This window comes from Eleginops maclovinus, chromosome 7, assembly GCF_036324505.1.
Source record: "Eleginops maclovinus isolate JMC-PN-2008 ecotype Puerto Natales chromosome 7, JC_Emac_rtc_rv5, whole genome shotgun sequence".
Lineage (NCBI taxonomy): Eukaryota > Metazoa > Chordata > Actinopteri > Perciformes > Eleginopidae > Eleginops > Eleginops maclovinus.
In genome coordinates, this window is record NC_086355.1 from 778343 (window position 1) to 800547 (window position 22205).

The 22205-nt window shown below is 46.8% G+C and overlaps 1 protein-coding gene across 4 annotated transcripts in view; it reads right to left on the reverse strand.

Moving 5' to 3' along the window:
* Positions 1–10412: 10412 nt before the first annotated feature.
* The window catches only part of enox1 (ecto-NOX disulfide-thiol exchanger 1), a 46278-nt gene continuing 34485 nt past the window's right edge, over positions 10413–22205 (reverse strand). For 3 of the 4 annotated variants that reach the window (XM_063887189.1, XM_063887191.1, XM_063887187.1), the window contains 9 exons: positions 18791–19006; positions 16921–17027; positions 15916–16033; positions 15493–15668; positions 15331–15417; positions 14393–14440; positions 13820–13916; positions 11366–11451; positions 10413–11111 (listed from right to left, as the gene is read on the reverse strand). In XM_063887189.1, the coding sequence (XP_063743259.1) occupies positions 10980–11111; positions 11366–11451; positions 13820–13916; positions 14393–14440; positions 15331–15417; positions 15493–15668; positions 15916–16033; positions 16921–17027; positions 18791–19006 (1067 nt within the window). In that variant the 3' untranslated portion in view covers positions 10413–10979. The remainder of the gene's footprint in view (positions 11112–11365; positions 11452–13819; positions 13917–14392; positions 14441–15330; positions 15418–15492; positions 15669–15915; positions 16034–16920; positions 17028–18790; positions 19007–22205) is intronic. The other variant, XM_063887190.1, reaches the window with a different exon arrangement.

Here is a 22205-nt window from a genome sequence, read left to right on the forward strand (position 1 = left end):
CGGACTTTGTCAATCAAGCCACCACTCTCACCCCCTCTCTCCATCCCTTCACTTTCTGCCAACTTCCCCCCCGACCCCCTCAACCAATCAGTGACCAGCATTTTCCTTATTAACAAACATTACTTCCTGTTTTATCCATGAACTTTCAAAATAAAACACAATGTTTATACTTTGCAGGAACTAGATATTTCCACCTGTAGGTAGATGTACACATTACATTACACATATATTAGTTACAGTTACAGTGCATGGATCTTTTGTACAGTGAAGATGGTAGGAAATAAATGTTGGAATAATCAGCAGAGATCACAACGAGCTCAGCTTTTAGAAACCAGATGTAAAGCCTAGTCCTTCAGAAATGCTAACTGGAACATCGTCTGTATAACAGCAGGTTCTTCTTCTCACAAAGCATCCCGATGTAATCACAGACTTGTTCATACAGGCGCAGATGTTTCCCTCAGGAGGTGGGGGAGACCAAACCAGAGCCAGAAGATGTTGGAGTCAGATAAAGTAGAATAAATAGGAGCTTAAGAAGAGTTCATCGGATGCTAAAGCTACAACCTAAAAGCTAAACTGCTGAACTTACAATGCAAAAGCAAATATGCTAAAGTTGACCCGGACCCTGACCCGGACCCTGACCCGGACCCGGACCCTGACCCTGACCCTGACCCTGACCCTGACCCTGACCCTGACCCTGACCCTGACCCGACCCGGACCCTGACCCGGACCCTGGCTTTGGCTTTATGACTTTTGCAATCCTTCACACTTAACAACCACCTTAAGAGAGACTCAAGTGAACTCTAGTATAGTACTGCAGTACCTGAGTGGTAGTACAGTACTGCAGTACCTGAATGATAGTACTGCAGTACCTGAATGATAGTACTGCAGTACCTGAGTGGTAGTACAGTACTGCAGTACCTGAATGATAGTACTGCAGTACCTGAATGATAGTACTGCAGTACCTGAGTGATAGTACTGCAGTACCTGAGTGATAGTATAGTACTGCAGTACCTGAATGATAGTACTGCAGTACCTGAGTGATAGTATAGTACTGCAGTACCTGAATGATAGTACTGCAGTACCTGAGTGATAGTACTGCAGTACCTGAATGATAGTACTGCAGTACCTGAGTGATAGTACTGCAGTACCTGAATGATAGTACTGCAGTACCTGAGTGATAGTACTGCAGTACCTGAATGATAGTACTGCAGTACCTGAATGATAGTACTGCAGTACCTGAATGATAGTACTGCAGTACCTGAATGATAGTACTGCAGTACTTCCCACAGTATGAATAGAAGCCTTCACACACAGCCGTCAACCTGCAGCCTACACACTATTTCACACTCTCAGTAATGGCTGCCAGGTCTAATGACAAGCAGGCATCGTGACAGGTGTGTGTGTGTGTGTGTGTGTGTGTGTGTGTGTGTGAGACTCTAATGAAGCCAGCAGACAGCGGCTGTAATTAGCCTTGGCTCTTTGTCCTCACCTTGTTTTCTGTGGTGTCGAGACATTCCTACACACACACACACACACACACACACACACACACACACACACACACACACACACACACACACACACACACACACACACACACACACACACACACACACACACACAGGGGATAGATATTTTCGGCCAGGAGGCAATTTGGCTGCTGATCTCATTTTTCTAGAAAGTAGGGCTTGAACGAAAACGATGAAATGAGACCCTGAATGTGTCGGCTGACAGGAACAGCTGTTGGACATGAAGAACATTCACTGTAGGAATCCTGGTCCTTCAGACATGTACAATAACCGTGGTAGGGACCTCACCATACAGAACTTCATTTTCAGTCTCTATGAAAGGAGGACTAACACACATCATGGAGCAGCACCCTGTGAAAACCTGCCCTAACTCTCTCAGGCTCTTCATTTATCAGCACTCGTCCCTCTGAGCGCAGAGCCTCATCTCTCTGTGTTTGTCCACAGAGAGAGAGAGGGATGGCGCTCTTGAGGAATTGTCCTCCGGGCACAGATTCATCCTCTGTCGCCTCTGTTTGTATTTCCTGTTGCTTCCAGAACAAAAGGCGGCGAGGCAGATGGAGCGGGAGGAAGATGAATGGAGGAGGAGGGACTGCGAGAAAGAGATAGAGGGGAAAACAGAGGAAGAACAAAGACACACATTTACTAATCCTGTCCTCGCTGCTTCCTGCTGCTCCTCCCTGAAGCTGTACCTGCAGAGACTGTTCATCCTCAGTGAGACGTATTGTTCCAGACTCATTCACAGAATACAACGCAGAACACAGGACTTTAATTCACCGGGGCTGGTGAAAGTCAGAAGTCTCCTCGCTCCTGATTGGTGCAAACACTCATTGCTAACGAGGTCATGTGTTCCAACATCATCCCCTAACAATATCCAAATCATGATCATCTACAGCAGCATACATTAACAAATATCATTTCAATGTATTAGAAAACAAAGATCTTTCTGACTCAAGTCGAAGGTTGTTCCAAAACCTCCACTTTTAAACATGATGACATTAATCTGGCACTGTTGGCTTTAAATGCTAACATGTAGTTTACTGCAGCTCAGTAATTAAAGCTCTCTATCTGGCAGTACATGCTGAACATGAGGAAAGAGCTAGAGGTTAAACTCCTGCTCCGTTTCAGTGGGCTGGATAATATGTGATACCGGTACCGTGACGTCTCTGTGTGTCATTAATAACATGTTAGTGGAGCCTCTGCACGGCCCTGTGACCTGCTGGATAGGAACCAGTCTGTTCCTGCAGCCCTCTGAACCAATAGGAAACAGGCTTACTGAGTTACTATTCTACCTGCTCAATTGTTTCTCTGGTGTCGGAATGTCTCGTGATGTTTGTGAGTTCTCAGAAACTAAACACCACATCATCTAAAATGTGTTGTAACTGTTACTGAGAGGTAACAGGTATTATATTACCCACATTTCAGAAGTACTGCGTTATATTAGTGGGTAAAAAAATATTCACTTATTACAAAAATAGATATGATAACAATGTAAATACTGCTCAACACCAGGACAAACAAAATCCCACTTAAACTGAAGACAAACAGACAAAATAAAAAAACAACAGTCAGCTAAAACTAAAATGTCAGTAATAAATGTCAGTGCGGCAGCACCTCCTCCCCGCGACAACTCGTCCAGTGTTAGGGCCACTCCAAAATGGAAAAGTCTAATTGGGAATAGATGGGAACTTTATCCTCTTGACAAAGTTGAAAAAGGACCCTATATCTTCCCAAATATATTTGAGGAGCCACTCAGGGAAGACCTAATCCTTTCCATCTTCAGGTCAAAAATTCATCCAGTGAGTGTGAGATGGAGGTACAGTACCTTTCCATTTAATCCAAATCAACCTTCTAGCCAGTAGGGTGGACTGAGGGAGGGAGGGCGGAGAGGGAGAGACCCAAAACAATGCAGTAAGAGCCGTCGGTGCCACTGGGGCCCCAATTAGCTCTGAAATCGTCGTGAAAATCTCCACCCAATACGTATGCAGGGATGGGCAAAGCCAGAACATGTGGATGAGGTCTGCAGGAGACTGTCGACACCTATCACAGGCTGGTGATACACTGCCATAGATCCAAGCCAGAGGGGCCTTAGTATAATAAATACGGTGTAATAGTTTACCTTGAATGAGACCATGTCCTCCACAAATTGATGATTTGTGTACACGTCCTAGAATCTCCTCCCACACCTCATCCGGTATCGGTTCCCCCAAATCCTCCTCCCAAGCGGTCTTTATGGAGTTTAATGACTCCGACTGCAAGAGATGAATTTGGTTGTATATATTGGAAACTGAGCCTTTCAAAGTTGGAAATGGTGTCAAGAAAACATCCAGAGTGGAATCATTAGGTAGATTGGGAAACATAGGAAACGTGCTACGAGCAAAGCTACGAACCTGCAGATATCTAAAAGACTTGTTTGGGAAGAGAAAACCTGTCTGCTGAAAGGATGCAAAAACCTTATCCATATACAGATCCTTAAAAGTGTTGATACCAAGGTTGGACCATCTTAAGAAAACACTATCTGCCAAGGAAGGAGGAAAGACATGATTTGCAGCCAACGCTTAAACTGGACCCAAGTCCTGAGGGAGATTTTGACAATCACATTCTGAGTATACAGAGAAGTGGAAGAATCAATAGGAGAGAGTATAGAGCCTTCAAAGACACAGGTTTGGTAGAGTTTGCCTCTATAACCAGCCACGTCAAAGGAGGATTGAGGGCCTCATGTTGAAGCCAATCATTAAGAATCCTAATATTGGCAGCCCAATAATTAAACCTGAAGTTTGGTAAAGACAACCCTCCAACTGACCTTCTTATTCCAGACAAACTCCAAAACCAAGCGATCCACTTTCGAAAGAAGGACTGAGGAAGAAAAAGTGGTATGCATTGGAATAAGTAGGAGAGCCGGGGAAGAATGTTCATTTTACCCAAATTGACTCTTGCAACTAAATATAAATTGAGTACCGACCAGCGTTCACAATCCTCTGGTATTCTGGCTCAAGAATTGTGCCTCAAGCACATGTGTAATATTGATACCCAGGTGCGTAAAGCTATGTTGGGCCACTCTGAAGGGGAAATTGTACAAATGATAATTCTTAGCAGCCGTATTAATAGGAAATATCTCACTTTTGTTCAAATTCAATTTGTACCCAGAGATTTGACCAAATGATTGAAGAGTGGTAAGGGCAGCAGGGACAGAAACGGGCAGGTTGGAAACATACAACAGCAACAGCAGGTCATCAGCATAAAGGGAAACCTTTAACTCTATACCACTTCTCAGTATTGAGGTGAGGTCTTTAAATGTTTGTTTTCAACATGATATAAAACTGAGAAAAGCAGCAAATATCCCCAGGAACACTAGATTTAAAAACATGAACTAATGTTCAGGGGAGTCTGGCAAAAATAGACGATCGCCATCAACAGCAACAGTAAAACACATCAGGGTTATCAGCATCCCAGACATACAAATCTTTGGAGGAGAAACCAGCAGGCCTTTTGTCTGTTGGGTAAATGATCGAGGTGATTGTGGCTCTCTATCAATCTCCCTTCAGCTGCTCTTCATTATTTGATCAACAGAATGATCACCACAATATAAACGGAAGAATCTCCTCTGGCTTTTTGTCACTGGTGACCAAAGACTTAAAGGTCCCCTATTCTGCTAAATGCTCTTTTTCCTGTCTGTTCTACATAAATATGTGTCTGCGGTGTGTAAGGAGACTCGCAAAGTGTCAGAGAGTACAACCCTCTCTCTTTTCCTCCGTACCCACATCTCTATAAACCGGGGGTACAAACGAGCTGATCCAGATTGCTGCGGTTATGATGTCATAACTGAAATGTGGGCTGGCTTTACGTTGAACTCCTGGCAACGCCCCCCCACGTGACACGTCCCAACCTATCGTCCCGCGTATACAGTCGAGCTGAACCCCCCCAGCACCTCTGTGTGTTCAGCAGGATGTCTGCAGGAGGGACTGAGAGTGATTGTATAATGTCTCTGTTCTAGAGCTGAACTCTGAGAAGTGTTTCAGAAATAATGCTGGATGTGGTTTGGAACATCATATGGGGTTTAATCACGGCAGCGTTTAGCTGAGTCTCTCCGTTAGAAACTCCTCTCTTCAGAGGAGAGATCGTGATGCTGCAAAGGGGCGCGGCCAGCTTCAGCTCTAAGGGGGCGTGGCCAGCGTCAGCTCCAAAGGGGGCGTGGCCAGCTTCAGCTCTAAGGGGCGTGGCCAGCGTCCGCTCCAAAGGCCCGTGGCCAGCTTCAGCTCTAAGGGGCGTGGCCAGCTTCAGCTAGTTCATTTAAAGCTCCAGTCACAGAACCAGCACTTCAGGAACAGGGCTGAAACAGAGGGGGGTGGGGCATGCTACAATGGGGGATCTGTCTGGTGTTTTGAGCAGAACACTTCAGACATGTTTTTATGGATACTCCTACAATATGTTGTTCAGATATAGCATGATAGGACACCTTTAAGACATCCTCTGGTGAACGGTTTTGTCTGATTTCCAAATGAATGATAATGTTTTTATTAATGTGAAACGACTTGATGTCATTAAGACACCGTCTTTGTAATTACTCCTGCAATCATTTTATCAAATTTATGAGTAATTTTTATGATGTCTGCAGTTGCACCCTGTGACCTTCATCAGCAGTCTGTCAGCTGTGATGAGTGTAGCGTGTTCCATTAGCATGACTAAATGATGCTAACAGACAGCCCCGCCGCTGCTGTTTGTCCACGCATTAGGAAGTGTGTTTCCTCTGGAACACACTCGCTCCAGAGCAGGGAACACACACATTATCACACTGAGGCCTGCTGCAGTATTTATGTGTGTGTGTGTGTGTGTGTGTGTGTGTGTGTGTGTGTGTGTGTGTGTGTGTGTGTGTGTGTGTGTGTGTGTGTGTGTGTGTGTGTGTGTGTGTGTGAGCATCTCTGTGGGCGCAGTGTGTACACAACAGCTGGCAGACACACACTCTTTATTTATTTTATTCTTCACCTCACACACCAACAGCATTAATGAGACGCAGAATAAGCTTTAAAGATCCTCATATCTTTAGGATGCAACATCTCTATCTTTAGCGCCGCTCAGTTTTTATTCTGTTACCGTCTTAGTTTTGGTTCGTCACCATCGATCTTTGGAGGTCCCGATCTTTTGAAGGTCATCCTGGCTTTTTAGATCACATGACCTCGTTAGCAATGTGTGTGTGTGGACTACTGTTGTCACGATACCAACATTTTTGTTTCGATACCGAATCAAGTATTGCGATTACAGGAAGACAACCAGACAAACAACACCAACCCCCGGGTGCTCAAGGTGTGTGCTGGACAGTCAGCAGGAGCTTTCAGCAACTCTTCAGTCTCTCTTTGGAGCTGATGAAGGGACCTGAGATCTGGGAGACTTCCTGCATTGTCCCAGTAACCCAAAAAAACACGCCCCAGCATTCCAGGAGACTACAGGCCTGTAGCTCTGACCTCTCATGTCATGAAGATCTTTGGAAGATACTGCAGCATCTCAAACCCCTCGTGTGTGACTGTCAGAGGTCGCCCTCATCTACATGCTGCACAGAGCCAACTCACACCCTGTTCTTCCACTTCTCCAGCGCCTTCAACACCATCCAGCCACACCTGCTCGCTGAGTGGTGGGTCTCATGCAGGTTAACCATGAGACCCCCTGACAGTAACCGGACTGCACACCAAGGGGTTCACCATGAGACCCACTGACAGTAACCAGTCCGGTTACTGTCAGTGGGTCTCATGGTGAACCCCTTGGTGTGCAGCCCACCAAGCTGCTCTCTTGCACAATAACTTTGACCTGCACTCTCGTTCTGAACACATACGGTATATGTGTATATTTTTAACAATACTCTCGTTTCTTATCTTTAATATATTTTTTTGTTTTTAGAATTTTAGATTTTTTATTTATTATTTGAATGTGTGTTTCATATCCTGTGTGAACCGGTCCTGTTCTTCCTCTTCTCTGTTACTGCTTAAACACTCAAATTCCCCACTGGGATTAATAAAGGTACATCTCATCTTTCTTTTCTTAAAAAAGGGAAAACCATCCTAAATGTCAGCATTGTGCTTTATTTCAAACCTGGGGGAAAAAAATCTATCAAACAAACTACTTATAGTAGATCCATCCATCCGTCCGTCCGTCCGTCCGTCCGTCCGTCCGTCCGTCCGTCCATCCATCCATCCGTCCATCCATCCATCCATCCATCCATCCATCCATCCATCCATCCATCCATCTTCTCCCGCTTCTCCGTCAGGGTCTCGGAGGTAACAGCTCCAGCAGAGAGCCCCAAACTTCTCTTTCCCTGGTCACATCAACCAGCTCTGACTGGGGGATTCCAAGGCGCTCCCAGGCCAGCGAAGAGATGTAACCCCTCCACCTGGTCCTAGGTCTACCCCTCTTCCCAGCTGGACGTGCCTGGAACACCTCCCTAGGGAGGCGCCCAGGTGGCATCCTCACTAGGTGCCCGAACCACCTCAACTGGCTCCTTTCAACGCGAAGGAGCAGCGGTTGTACTCCGAGTCCCTCCTGGATGACTGAACTTCTCACCTTATCCCTAAGGGAGATGCCAGCCACCCTGCGGAGAAATCCCATTTCGGCCGCTTGTATCCGCGATCTCGTTCTTTCGGTCCTGACCCATCCTTCATGACCATAGGTGAGGGTAGGAACGAAGATGGCCTGGTAGACAGAGAGCTTTGCCTTCTGGCTCAGCTCTCTTTTCCTCACAACGGTGCGGTAAAGCGACTGCAGTACCGCTCCCGCTGCTCCGATTCTCCGGCCCATCTCACACTCCATTGTTCCCTCACTGGAGAACAAGACCCCGAGATACTTGAACTCCTTCACTTGGGGTAAGGCTTCATTCCCTACCTGGAGTGCAGTCCATCGGTTTCCTGCTGAGAACCATGGCCTCAGATTTGGAGGTGCTGATCCTCATCCCAGCCGCTTCACACTCGGCCGCGAACCGATCCAGTGAGTGCTGAAGGTCACAGACCGATGAAGCCATTAGGACCACATCATCTGCAAAAAGCAGTGGTGCAATCCTTAGCCCACCGAACTGCGGACTTATAGTAGATGAACTACAATATTCAACAGTTTACATTAACTGGATAATAACACGGGAGAAATAAACGGGGTGCTCTCTGTTCCCCTCTCCCTCTCCTCCAGCCAGTCATATCCGTCTCCTGCAGCTCAATGATCCAGTAAGGAGTTACCCGACAGTGAAGAACAAACATATTAATAACTCCTTAACTCGTTGCAGCTGTAGATGAGATAGTTAAGTGTGTCAGTTCTTTAACTTGAAGTAGTGTTTGGCTCGGTGCACCGGTCCCGTCACAGCGGGCGGAGCTGCGGCGGTGTTCCTGTGGGGCTGCGTGTCTCCGTCAGCTGGGATGAAACCAAAATTCTTCCAAATTTCGTTTCTTGCGTCTTTTTTGTCAACAAGCCAAGTCGCATCGGCAACAGCACTCCCACTCGCAGCCATGCTCTCGTTTTGTCACATGATCTGACAGCTGGAGTGTGCATGAGAGAGGGGGGCACTGCAGGCAGGCTGCAGGGAGTGGAAGCAGAACACACACAGGAAATACGCTCTTATTAAAGCGATGTCATTCTTAAAGTACCGGTACTGATGAAATGGGGGAATCGTTGCGTTTTTAACGGCAGGGTATCGTGATACCTTTCTAGTATCGGTGCACCGTGCAACACTAGTGTAGACCAATCAGGAGCGAGGAGACTTCTGACTTTTACCAGCACCAGTGAATTAAAGTCTTCTGCACTAGGTTATATTTCTGTGAATGAAACAATAAGTCAGTTTTTGCTTCATTATCATCTCTGTTTTTGGCCGCCGTCAACTAGTGTTTTGGTCGTAGAGATTGGGTAGTTTTATGGTGCCATTTGCTTCTACAGAAAGCAGTTTTGGTTCAGCTAATGTCTCGTGCATGCTGGGGTCTTGAAAGCTGAATTCCTCTACATGAACCCGTGATTTCTCTTTGGAGCGAACTGTTCTCCTGCAGGAAGAGATTATAAAGCAGGACAATTCATTGTGTAGGCTTAAACACACTGTGAAGCTCTGCCCTAGATACCCGGTTAGATATCACACACACATTTCTGTGTTTCATCAGGAGCAGCTCTCGGGCTGTGAGCAGAGTCTTGCATCATCCTGTTGAACCAGGACATTATAGCTAATAAAGTGTGCATCCTGGCATTCCTTGTGTACACAATGTCCATCACCTACTCCACTCTGTCCTTCTTAGTATGAAGAATATGCTAATGAAGGATTTGACTAAGCCTCCAACTGGCTTCCTTTCAGGCTCTCTGTGCATCCTGCTGATGTCTTCACTGCTATGTGTCTTCGTTTATAGCATAACGTTAGCATTTTGCTTCTGGCGATTAGATGTATGATTCTGAAGTTATAAAAGTAGGGTAGACATGTGGAGATTATCCGGCTGAACAAAACGTGCATTTATCAACCAGGTTATTTTTCCATAGATCTTATTATTTACAATATTCCAAAAACCTACGAAGAAATCACATGGCTGTTTTCTCGAGGGAACCCAGCGAACTCCCGGGTCGGCCTACAGAAATACGTCATCCCTGCGCCACTCTATGAGCTGCCAATGTTAGCAGCTAACAATAGCATCTACAGGTCAAAACTGGCAACTGACATTAGCTTCTAATTGCTAATGTCAGCAGTGAATAAAAGCAGTCAGAACAGGAAACTTAATATCAGCTGCTAATGTTAGCTGCTAATGTTAGCTGCTAATGTTAGCTGCTAATGTTAGCTAATATAAACAACAAGTGAGGCCAGAAGAGGCCTCCCTGTCTCCTCAGGTTGTAAACATGAAAACAAACAGAAGAGAAGAGAGCGAGGACAGCTGCTGACAACGACTTTATTAAAATAAGAAAAACACAAAGAAAGGAATCCCTTCAAAATCACTCAATCATCATTAATATTCTGACAGGATTTGGAGAAAATGACAAAACGTTCATCTTCCTCCTCTTCATCCCACAGCTCCTCTTCATCTCTTATAAACGTTTTAAACAGAGACTGTTTTTCCTCACTCTTAAACGCAGGATGATCCGGAGCTTCTTCACACGAGGAAATAAATAGTGTGGAATGACTGATTGTATTCTTCTCTTCCCATCATCTCAATCCTTTCTGTAATAACCAAACTCCTCACCAGAGAATTGTCCAAACAATATGATGACTCTGTCCTGCTTCCTAACCCCTGATAGACCTGTGTCTCCACCAGACCTCTGGATAAAACGAGCTCTCATGAAGGAGTTCTTCATAGCCGAATGCGTGAGGGATGAACTTTGGTATAACCGTCCTTTCTGCTTCCTGTTCAGAGACCAGCAGTTTGGGAGCACGCACACACACGGATATTATCAGTGTGTGTGTGTGTGTGTGTGTGTGTGTGTGTGTGTGTGTGTGTGTGTGTGTGTGTGCTCCCTGGGTCACGCCAAGCCGAGGCTGTCGAAGCCGCAGAACTTCCATCTTTTCTCCAGAGTCGCCCCGACACCGCTCAGCTCCTGCCGGAACATGGAGGGGAGGCGCAGCATGAGGCGCTCCAGCTCCCCCGCCGACACCTGGGGTAGGGGGGTGAAGCTTTTAACAGATATCACCATGAACACCACTACATCTATCTTTAAACATGCTAATGACGCTAATGCTAACTATTGGTGAGTTTGGGAGAACTCTGCAGACACAAACAGAGACAGACAGTCCGTCAGCTAACCTCCTGGATGTGTTGGCTGCTTTATTTCCACTTTACAGAGGGCTTGTTTTGGGACATAATAGCCAAAAATGTGAAAATACAAGATATATAACCTCACTGATTTACCTTGGAGTCCAGTCTCTGGATGTAGGACCACAGGTACTCCAGGTTTGCTCCGAACGGATGCACATGGAGGAAGGTGGAGATGACTCCTGCAGGGAGGAGGAGGAGCAAAGAGTTCAGACACAAAGAGATGCAACACCTCTCACTATCACACACAAAGTGTGTAAGAGTGCAGCAATGGGCTGGAGTGTGCTAAAGATAGCAGCAGAGAGGCTGCAGTTAGAGCTGCACCAGAGGTAGTGTGTGTGTGTGTGTGTGTGTGTGTGTGTGTGTGTGTGTGTGTGTGTGTGTGTGTGTGTGTGTGTGTGTGTGTGTGTGTGTGTGTGTGTGTGTGGGGTAGAGTGGCGTCCCCCCGGAGGACCCTGCACGGCCGATATTTATTTCCCTGATTTATGTGGCGAAACGCTGCCCATTACAGACAGGCTGATGCAATTCCTTCCAGCAGACCTGCTCACTGGAACAGTGTGTGTGTGTGTGTGTGTGTGTGTGTGTGTGTGTGTGTGTGTGCTGCACAAGTACAATTTTATTCTTGCACCATAAACACTAACTGAAGTGAACAGGAAAAGGAAACACACAGTTTGGAGGAGCTGCACTCTGAAGCTAGCTTTATTTATTCTGCAAAATGCTCTTCTTTCCTGTCTGTTCTACATAAATATGTGTCTCCGGTGTGTAAGGAGACTCAAAGTGTCAGAGAGTACAACCCTCTCTCTTTTCCTCCGTACCCACATCTCTATAAACCGGGGTACAAACGAGCTGATCCAGATTGCTGCGGTTATGATGTCATAACTGAAATGTGAGCTGGCTTTACGTTGAACTCCTGGCAACGCCCCCCCACGTGACACGTCCCAACCTATCGTCCCGCGTATACAGTCGAGCTGAACCCCCCCCAGCACCTCTGTGTGTTCAGCAGGATGTCTGCAGGAGGGACTGAGAGTGGTTGTATAATGTCTCTGTTCTAGAGCTGAACTCTGAGAAGTGTTTCAGAAATAATGCTGGATGTGGTTTGGAACATCATATGGGGTTTAATCACGGCAGCGTTTAGCTGAGTCTCTCCGTTAGAAACTCCTCTCTTCAGAGGAGAGATCATGATGCTGCAAAGGGGCGTGGCCAGCTTCAGCTCTAAGGGGGCGTGACCAGCGGCCGCTCCAAAGGGGGCGTGGTCAGCTTCAGCTCCGAGGGAGCGTGGCCAGCGGCCACTCCAAAGGGGGCGTGGTCAGCTTCAGCTCCAAGGGGGCATGGCCAGCGGCCGCTCCAAAGGGGGCGTGGCCAGCTTCAGCTCCAAGGGGGCGTGACCAGCGTCCGCTCCAAAGGGGTGTGACCAGCTTCAGCTCCAAGGGGGTGTGGCCAGCTTCAGCTCCAAGGGGGCGTGGTCAGCTTCAGCTCTAAGGGGGCGTGACCAGCTTCAGCTCTAAGGGGGCGTGGTCAGCTTTAGCTCCAAGGGGGCGTGGCCAGCTTCTGCTCCAAGGCGGTGTGGCCAGCTTCAGCTCCAAGGGGGCGTGGCCAGCTTCAGCTCCAAGGGGGCGTGGTCAGCTTCAGCTCTAAGGGGGCGTGACCAGCTTCAGCTCTAAGGGGGCGTGGCCAGCGTCTGCTCCAAGGGGGCGTGGCCAGCTTCAGCTCTAAGGGGGCGTGACCAGCTTCAGCTCCAAGGGGGCGTGGCCAGCTTCAGCTCCAAGGGGGCGTGGTCAGCTTCAGCTCTAAGGGGGCGTGACCAGCTTCAGCTCTAAGGGGGCGTGGCCAGCGTCTGCTCCAAAGGGGCGTGGCCAGCTTCAGCTAGTTCCTTTAAAGCTCCAGTCACAGAATCAGCACTTCAGGAACAGGGCTGAAACAGAGGGGGGTGGGGCATGCTACAATGGGGGATCTGTTTGGTGTTTTGAGCAGAACACTTCAGACATGTTTTTATGGATATTCCTACAATATGTTGTTCAGATATAGCATGATAGGACACCTTTAAGACACAACATATAAAACCTCCGCTGATGTGTTTCCTGCAGAATAAACCTCCAGCAGCAGAAGACAGATCCCCCCCTCACTTCTGTGTTCTCTCTGCACTAAGAGAGATAGATGAGCCGCTGCTCCGGACAAAGCAGCGGCTCACTGAGAATAACACACAGTGTGTTTACTGCTACCGGAGGACCGCCCCACGCACACACACACACACACACACACACACACACACACACACACACACACACACACACACACACACACACACACACACACACACACACACACACACACACACACACACACACACACACACACACACACACACACACACACACACACACACACACACACAGCTCCCTGTGTTTTTAGCAACTCCGGATTGAGCTTCAGAATATCTATTTTACCGACACAATTACTGCATTTATAATCTGTGGAACAACAGTTTACATTTATTTGATTTATTGAAGAATATTTCTGCAGATTCAGTAGATCTTTTCAGATGATATTTACCCAGCAGCAGAGCCTCCTTCTCCGTCGCGACACCCCCTCTCAGCACCTCCCTCCTCCTCTCTCTGCTCAGGAACAGGGAGGGAACTCCCCGGTTCATCTGGAAAAACACACACACACACACACACACACACACACACACACACACACACACACACACACACACACACACACACACACACACAAACACACAAACACACACACACACACACACACACACACACACACAGGATGTAAAGCACTGTTCTATGTATCCGTGTCCTTCTGAGTGAAGATACTTGACAGATCAGGAGGGTGAAAGTTCATATGAGTGTCTGTGTGTGTGTGTGTGTGTGTGTGTGTGTGTGTGTGTGTGTGTGTGTGTGTGTGTGTGTGTGTGTGTCTGTGTGTGTGTGTCTGTGTGTTGGTGTGTGTGTTTTCACATCAAAAACACACACGGAATACAACCTCTAATATATTCGGAGGTGTTACAGTCCTCAGGATGATGATGTGGAACATATATTAAGCGGTTCAGGAGTTTCTGCAGTAAAACAAAATAAAATAAATCTTGATTTGAAAAACGCTCTGTGTGTTTACCTTGTTGTGCAGCTCTGCGTCTGGACTCTCCACTTCCCCGTTACACAGCTGCGCGCGCACACCACACACACACACACACACACACACACACACACACACACACACACACACAAACAGGTCAGAGGCAGCAGAACAAAGCTGCCTGCAGCAGAGGAGCGCTTGTTTTTCCCTGCTCTTGTTTTATAGATGTCTGTGTTAGAGGAGCCAATAAAACACTGCAGGGTATGTGTGTGTGTGTGTGTGTGTGTGTGTATTACATGTGTTCACAGGAGGATCACTGAGCTGATGAATGATTAAACATGACATCAGTAACATGCATGATGAATGAAAATCACTAAACACACCGCGAGGAGACAGGAGGACGCCCTCACTGACACACTCTCTCAAACACAGCTTGATGATCCTGAACGTCACCCAGCGCTACGGTCCCAGCTGTGTGCGTCTCTCTTTAGTGTCCCCTGGTCTCCAGCTGTGTGCGTCTCTCTTTAGTGTCCCCTGGTCTCCAGCTGTGTGCGTCTCTCTTTACTGTCCCCTGGTCTCCAGCTGTGTGCGTCTCTCTCCATCGGTCTAATAACAGGGTCTAATAACTGGGTGATATGGGTCTAATAACTGGGTCTAATAACAGGGTCTAATAACTGGGTCTAATAACTGGGTGATATGGGTCTAATAACTGGGTCTAATAACAGGGTCTAATAACTGGGTCTAATAACTGGGTGATATGGGTCTAATAACTGGGTCTAATAACTGGGTGATATGGGTCTAATACGGATATCTTTGATATATAAAGCCAGACATGGTTTGCCTGGAGAGGTTGCATGCAAATTGGTCGCTCAATTGTTCTAAGTTGAGCCACTGCCTTATTTCTAATCTTTTCTTTGGTCTGAAGGTGCTAAACATATAACTGTTATTATAATGCTGTTATATTAAAGGGTCCTCACCTCCCCTTGCAGGCTGCTCCGCTCCTCCCTCGCCTCCTGCAGCTCGGCCTCTTTGCTCGACAGCTTCTCCTGCAGGACCAGCAGTTGCTGCAAGAACAGAGTGACAGTCAGACTGGGTTCAGGACAACACAGAGCAGCATTAGAACCTGCAGAAGAACCGACCTGCTGCATGGTGTGCATGTTTTGCTGTAGCAGCTGGATCTGAGCCTCGGCACTGTGAGTGTGTATGTGTGCAGGTGTGTGTTCATTCCTCAGCAGCTCCACCTCGTTCCTGTAAGCGTCGAGCTGCCATCGCAGGGAGTCGTTCTCCTCGTTCAGGGATGGGGGGGCGCACACTCCTGCAGGGGGGAGGCAATATGATGAACCACAGAAACATCTGTCGTTGTGTCTCCGTCCCGCCAAAATAAGATGCAACGATAGATGAGATGTCCTCTCCCAATGTTAAAACTGTATTTAAAGAAGCGATATATGTATATAAATGTGAACTATTGCAGATGCAAAGAATAGTAACGTTTGTGCAGGGAAAGATAATGAAGAAGCGTCTGTCCCAGTTCAAAGTGTGTGTTTCCTGGTGTGGAGTCGTACCGTGGTCCTCGCTGCGCAGCCTCTTGCAGGGACTCTCGTCCGAGTCGTCGTCAGACATCTCCATCTCCTCCTCCCTCCTGATGCCCATGATCTCCTCACTGTGAGCGTTCCTCAGCTCCTGCAGCAGACACAGCACGTCTCAAAGCGTCTTCATGTCTTTACTTTACGTCTGGTTTAAGCACTTTCACCTTGTCTTTCTTTGGATGATCATTTAAGTCGATCACAGTTTTTGGGATTCCTCTTTTGTTTTTAAGGCGTTCAACACAGGGTGGGTGTTTGCTATTCTCATTATGCCGTGTGGTTTATATGTTGCGCCAACATCACCATATCATGTGTTGGGACTTACAGTTAAGCTTTCCAATGAACGGTTATTAAGTCAAAACTGTTTTTCAAAATGAGGAACATAGAGTGTGCTATCTACATAGATAACGCTCGCTAGCTGAAAATCAGGAAAATTCTTATTTTGAAAATCCAAAATTCTTAAATTCTTCCTCAAAATGAAGAACTTAAGAACGGAGATTTAAGAGACTGAAGTGGGATGAGGTTTGGGGCAACATAAGGAGATATTTAACCGTCATTTTCAGTGTGAAGTCTTGCTACTCTCAGATCACTCTAACCAGTGCAGTCCCCACAGAGCAGCAGCCTCCTGTTCGTACTCGTTATCCAGATCTGACTCCTCGTTAATAATTAACACACACTCAATCCAGAAATCACATTTCCATAGCAACGCATCACACTTTCCAGGGAGAGGAGACGCTGTCTGTCTGTCTGTCTGTCTGTCTGTCTGTCTGTCTGTCTGTCCGTCCGTCCGTCCGTCCGTCCGTCCGTCCGTCCGTCCGTCCGTCCGTCCGTCCGTCCGTCCGTCCGTCTGCTGTCTGTCCGTCCGTCCGTCCGTCTGCTGTCCGTCTGCTTCTGTCTGTCTGTCTGTCTGTCTGTCTGTCTGTCTGTCTGTCCGTCCGTCCGTCTGTCAGCCTGTCCGTCCGTCCGTCTGTCTGTTATACCAACCTCACACTGCTTGTGCCATATGTCTATGTTCTTGCGCTGAGCTTTTGAGAAATGGTCCCATGCCTTTTGCCTGGTGGCGGCGGTGAAAACGGCGCTGATCTGCTCGACTTTGGGGTGAAGGAGGAGGAGGTGAAGGAGGAGGAGGAAGTGAAGGAGGAGGAGGAGGAGGAGGAGGAGGAGGAGGAGGAGGAGGGTCAAGACAAAACAGGCCGTTTAAGTAGCGTTTTAGCACTGACTGAGGCTCATACAGCAGAGGAGACACACTGACCTCCTGACTCTGTACTGAAGGGACAGAGCACTAGTGAATCTACATAGTGTCCTCATTGAGACGGTGAAATGAAATAAAGACGGTGACACAGTTTGGAGAAAAGTCCCAGATCTTTGAGTTAAACATTTCATATCTGTAAGGTTTGTTGTGTCTCTCCTGCTGCGGTCTGTACTTACATCACCTGCAGCTGCAGCCCTCAGGACTCACAGGCAGCATCAACCCAGAATAAAAACTCATATTTCACTTTAATATATCACCTATTAAAGATCAGTGAGAGCTGTAGGACATTTGTAAACGCCTCCGTTACTGTCAGAGTATGACTTTCTGAAAGCATTTATTCTGAGGTTAATGCTGCCTTCACATTTCCATCAAAGTTAAATCCATTCCACTTTTCAGACTGAAGACTTTCTGATCATCACAGAAACACATGAACAAACACACTGAAGTACTCACCTCTGAAATTACAATATGCATGATGAAGATGATGAGGATGATTATTGTCATCTTTGTTATTATTATTTATGTTAATGTGATTATTATTATACATTCTAATTGTATTGTTATCATTTTATTATTTAGCAGCAGGAATATAAAGCCTCAATAGAGCAGTTTCTTCTCCCGACTGCAGAGCTTCAGATGTGCAGCTGATGCGAGATGGCGATGGATGGGGGAGGGTTGTCATGGAGACTGAAACCCTCGCAGATTAAATGACTTGCATGGAAGGAGAAGCTTTAAAGTGGACAAGGTGAGAGCGGCTTCACGCTCTGCCGCGCCGCAATCTGAGCCCGGCAGCATGGCCTGCAGCGGGGTCGGACCGGGGGGGTCGTTCAGCACCAGACAGCTGTCCCTATTTCAACACTGACAGAGCCGAGGCAGAAGCTCCAGACCAAATCCTGAGGCCTTTTATTTATGTGAAAGTGAGATACTTCTCACTCTGTTGTGTTTAATGACCTTCCTGGTCCTGATCAACGAAGGTCAACTAAAGAACAGGACTACATCCTGCAGAACGTAACCCCGTACTGTTTCATATTAAGGCATGCATAATGCAGTACTCCTAAATATTACAGCTTTTTGCACCTTTTCTGGCTATCCTGACCCACAATCCATTGCACATGGGATGTCTGAGCACATTCCAGGTGGTACAGTAGGTACTAATTGAACTGCAAAGGCAGCTATGGTACGTACAGGAAGTCAAAGTGTGAGTGTGGCTGCTGTTGAGGTGTCAGTTTAACTCAGGACAGCAGTACCTGCAGTCAGATCAGAACTGTCTGGATTCTCTACATAATGTAGAGCTCCAACGCCTCCTTCATAACCTCCTTTAGTTTAGGAAACATGCACCATCCTTTAGGAAACGGGCTGGCTCATTCCTGCCAGACAGCTGTGGGGGCTGAGACCCTCCAGAGGTCAGCATTAAACATTAGATGGATATTATATGATAAGGACACCCACTGGGAAGCCCTGTGGTTTCTGTGTCCTCCTGATTCCTGAGGAGGATGAAGCGTTATGGAGCTGCAGGGAGAGGAACTCAACTGACCTTCTCTCAGTGACCCCCCAGTGGTCCGGCTGACTTCCTGCCCGTCATGAGTAATAAAGAGTGCTTACACTGGTTCAGGATGGCCAGCAGGGCGTTCTTGAAGGCCTCCTTGGCGCGCTCCATCTCCTCCTCGTGCTGAGCCTTTTCGCTCATCAGCCGCCGGACGTGGCTGTTGGTCGACTGGATCATGGAGTAGAAGCTGTTGGCGCTGCGCCGGTTCACCTCGCCGCGGTCGATCCAGGTGAACAGCACTGCCGTTGCGTCGCCGAAGTTATGGTCGTCTGCTGGGAGGAGGGGGAGGAAGGTTTATCAGTGTGGGTAATCAGGACCAGATCTACAGGTCTTCAACAATCACTCTTAGGTTTACCAAGAGGAGCTTCACGTTCTCTGAAGGATCCATCAGAGCGCAGAGTCGGTTCAGGCAGCTGCTGTGCAAAGATTTACTAAATCACCATAACAAACCAAAAGTACACCCAACATTAAGCCCAATTATAGACTACTATAACCTTACATTTTAACCAATTTAACCCTGAATTATAACTTTAACTATGACTATAATCCATAACTATAACCAACAAAACGCCAAAACAACAACATGACTATTACCCATAATTATAACCGCTTATACCGCCAAAATACAACCAAATATGACCAAAACTAACACCAGATTATAACTGGGAATTGGTTCTCAGATTCTTTGGTGGCCACTGTGGAATATAACTCCAAAGGTAAGAACTTTAACCAACTACTACCCTAAGCCAATACCACAGATAATATCCAAATATAACCAACTATAAACAGGACCTAAACCAACAAACCCCCCCAACAATAATAACTATTACCCATAATATAACAACCTAAACCGCCAAAATAGAACTACATCCAACCCCAAACTATACCTAACTATAACCATAGATTATTTCCAACCAAATTACAAAGATAACCAGGTATAGCTCATATTAAAACCATCTATAGCCCCAAACTATCAACTACTACATTCAAACTACAGCCAACCCTAACACCAAAATAACACCAACCATACCCCAAACCAAGCAAACTTATAGACGGCTCTGATAATAACTCCGAACTCAACCAAAGAAACTGAAGGACTGAGTATTTCTACAGAGCTGAACTGCTTCCTGTCTCACAGCTGACGTGGGGGGGTGGGGGGCGATCAGAGGAAGTCGTTTCATGGGACCTTTAGCGATCAGTGGGGCTGATCCAACAACAGGAGCCGGGGAGGACCGGAGCTTTTCTCTGGGGCCCTCTCTGTTCACGGCTGTGAGCACAAACTGCATTCCTGATTCACGCTCTCTGCAGCAGAACCAGCCGAGTCTCTGCGGGCTCCGGCGCTTTCTGAACCCATTTGAATAATAATGTGCAGAACAGAGTGAATTAGAGAGCGTTTAATGAGCTCAATACCCGCCGCAACACACCCGGTAGAAGACTCCTCAGATAAAGCTCCATTCACCGTGCCGCAGATTACAGTCACATTACAGCGAGCACAATGAGCCGCTGTCGGGGGGGTGGGGGGGATTCATAACAGCTTGTTCAGAGCAAAAACACGGCTGTTTATGTTGGGTATTAGGGGAAGGATGGGGTGGAGGTTTGGGAGCTAAACGGAGGATTCAGGAGCAAATATTAAGAAAGCAGAGCGAGAAAGCGCTGGCTCCTTTCAGAGGAACGGGATGCTAACAGATGCTAATGCTACAGAACCTGCTCCGTAAACCAGGGTCCAGCCTTCTAAATCCTACATCCTGCACACTCACACACCTGCACACGCTTTTCAGCCAGACTTACTTTACCCTAACAGGAAGCTCAGGTAGAGGCGCTGACGTCACTTCCGGCCTAAATGAAGTCCGCCCACTTTCTGCATTAAAATAATAGTGTCTTAATTTCAAACAACAAATACATCCAGAGCTCCGGTTTCTTTACTTCCTCTCCAGAAAAAAGGAGAGTAAAAGAAAGGATCAGAAATCTCAGTCTCAGTGTCAGCCTGCTGCCTGCCACTCGTCCCCCGCAGACCCACCGGACATCCACCCATAGGCGCCGATTTATGTTTCTGCCGGTGGGTGCTCTAAAAAGTTTAAAGCCCGACCCTCGACAATCTCCGTGTGTGCGGTTAAATCTCCGTGGGTGCTCGGCAATCTCCGTGGGTGCTCGGGCCCCGAAGCACCCACGGTATCGGCGCCTATGCGATCCACCCCCTATTTATTCTCCGTGAGCTGTCTCTGCCGTCTGACCAGACACCTGACACCATCTCCATATTTCTGGACTCATTAAACCCTTGACCCACAGAGAGATTGTTTTCTGGCAGCACTTTAATCTGCATTTTGGTTTGAGGGCGCACCCCCCCAGAGAGAGGGAGCAGAGACCCTGTTACCCGGTTTAGACTAAACCCTGAATGTCTTTCATAATAAAAGCTCTATAGAGTTACAGTCATATAACATGCTGCTGTAAATGTATAAATGCTGGCTAAATGTAATCCAAGCTGTCTGGCTGTTCTCTAGTATGCACGGTGAACTCGATGAAGAAGGATCAGTGAGGTTAGTTTTACATTCTCACAGGAGTGATGGTGAGCTGGATGTGAAGGAGATGAAATGCTTTCTACTGTAAAACTGCAGGAGGAGATACAAATCAGCAACGGCAGGAAGAGGAAGAGGAGTAGGAGGAGGAGGAGTGACCTTCAGAGTCTCCTCTACAACAGCATCCCTCATCTCTCACTGCACTCCCATTTTCCTCTCTCTCCCATCTCTCCTTTATATTAGTTTTTCAATCCTATGAGGTAACACTTTACTTGAATGGTGTTCATAAGACTGACATAACACTGTCATAACCATCACACCTGTCCTAAACAGGAATGAATACTGATGACAGTTGTCGTTAAGTGTCCTTCAGTAAGTTATGTCACTTTTGATGCAAAGGTGACATTGTTTGAGATGTCCTTGTTATGACAACTTGACATAAAGCAAGACAACAGAACCATAAACCTGTCATAGCAGACCGAACTGTGAAACCTAAGAAAAGCGTTTAGCTTGATATCTTAGCGCGACATTAACCGTCATATATGGAGGTCTGCTATGACAGGTTTATGGTTCTGTTGTCTTGCTTTATGTCAAGTTGTCATAACAAGGACATCTCAAACAATGTCACCTTTTCATCAAAAGTGACATAACTTACTGAATGACACTTAACGACAACTGTCATCAGTATTCATTCCTGTTTAGGACAGGTGTGATGGTTATGACAGTGGTATGTCAGTCTTATGAACACCTTTCAAGTAAAGTGTTACCTCATTTAAATGTCATTTCGTTCCTAAAGGTTAGACGTTTTTTGTAAAGCTATTTTTCTGCTATCTCGGATGGAGTCATTGTATCCTTACAGGAAGTTCGACAAGAGACATGTTTTTCAAAATAAGAGCCCCATGGAGCACATAAACCTCGATGCATTTATTCAGCATTTTATTATTCATTATAAAAGACT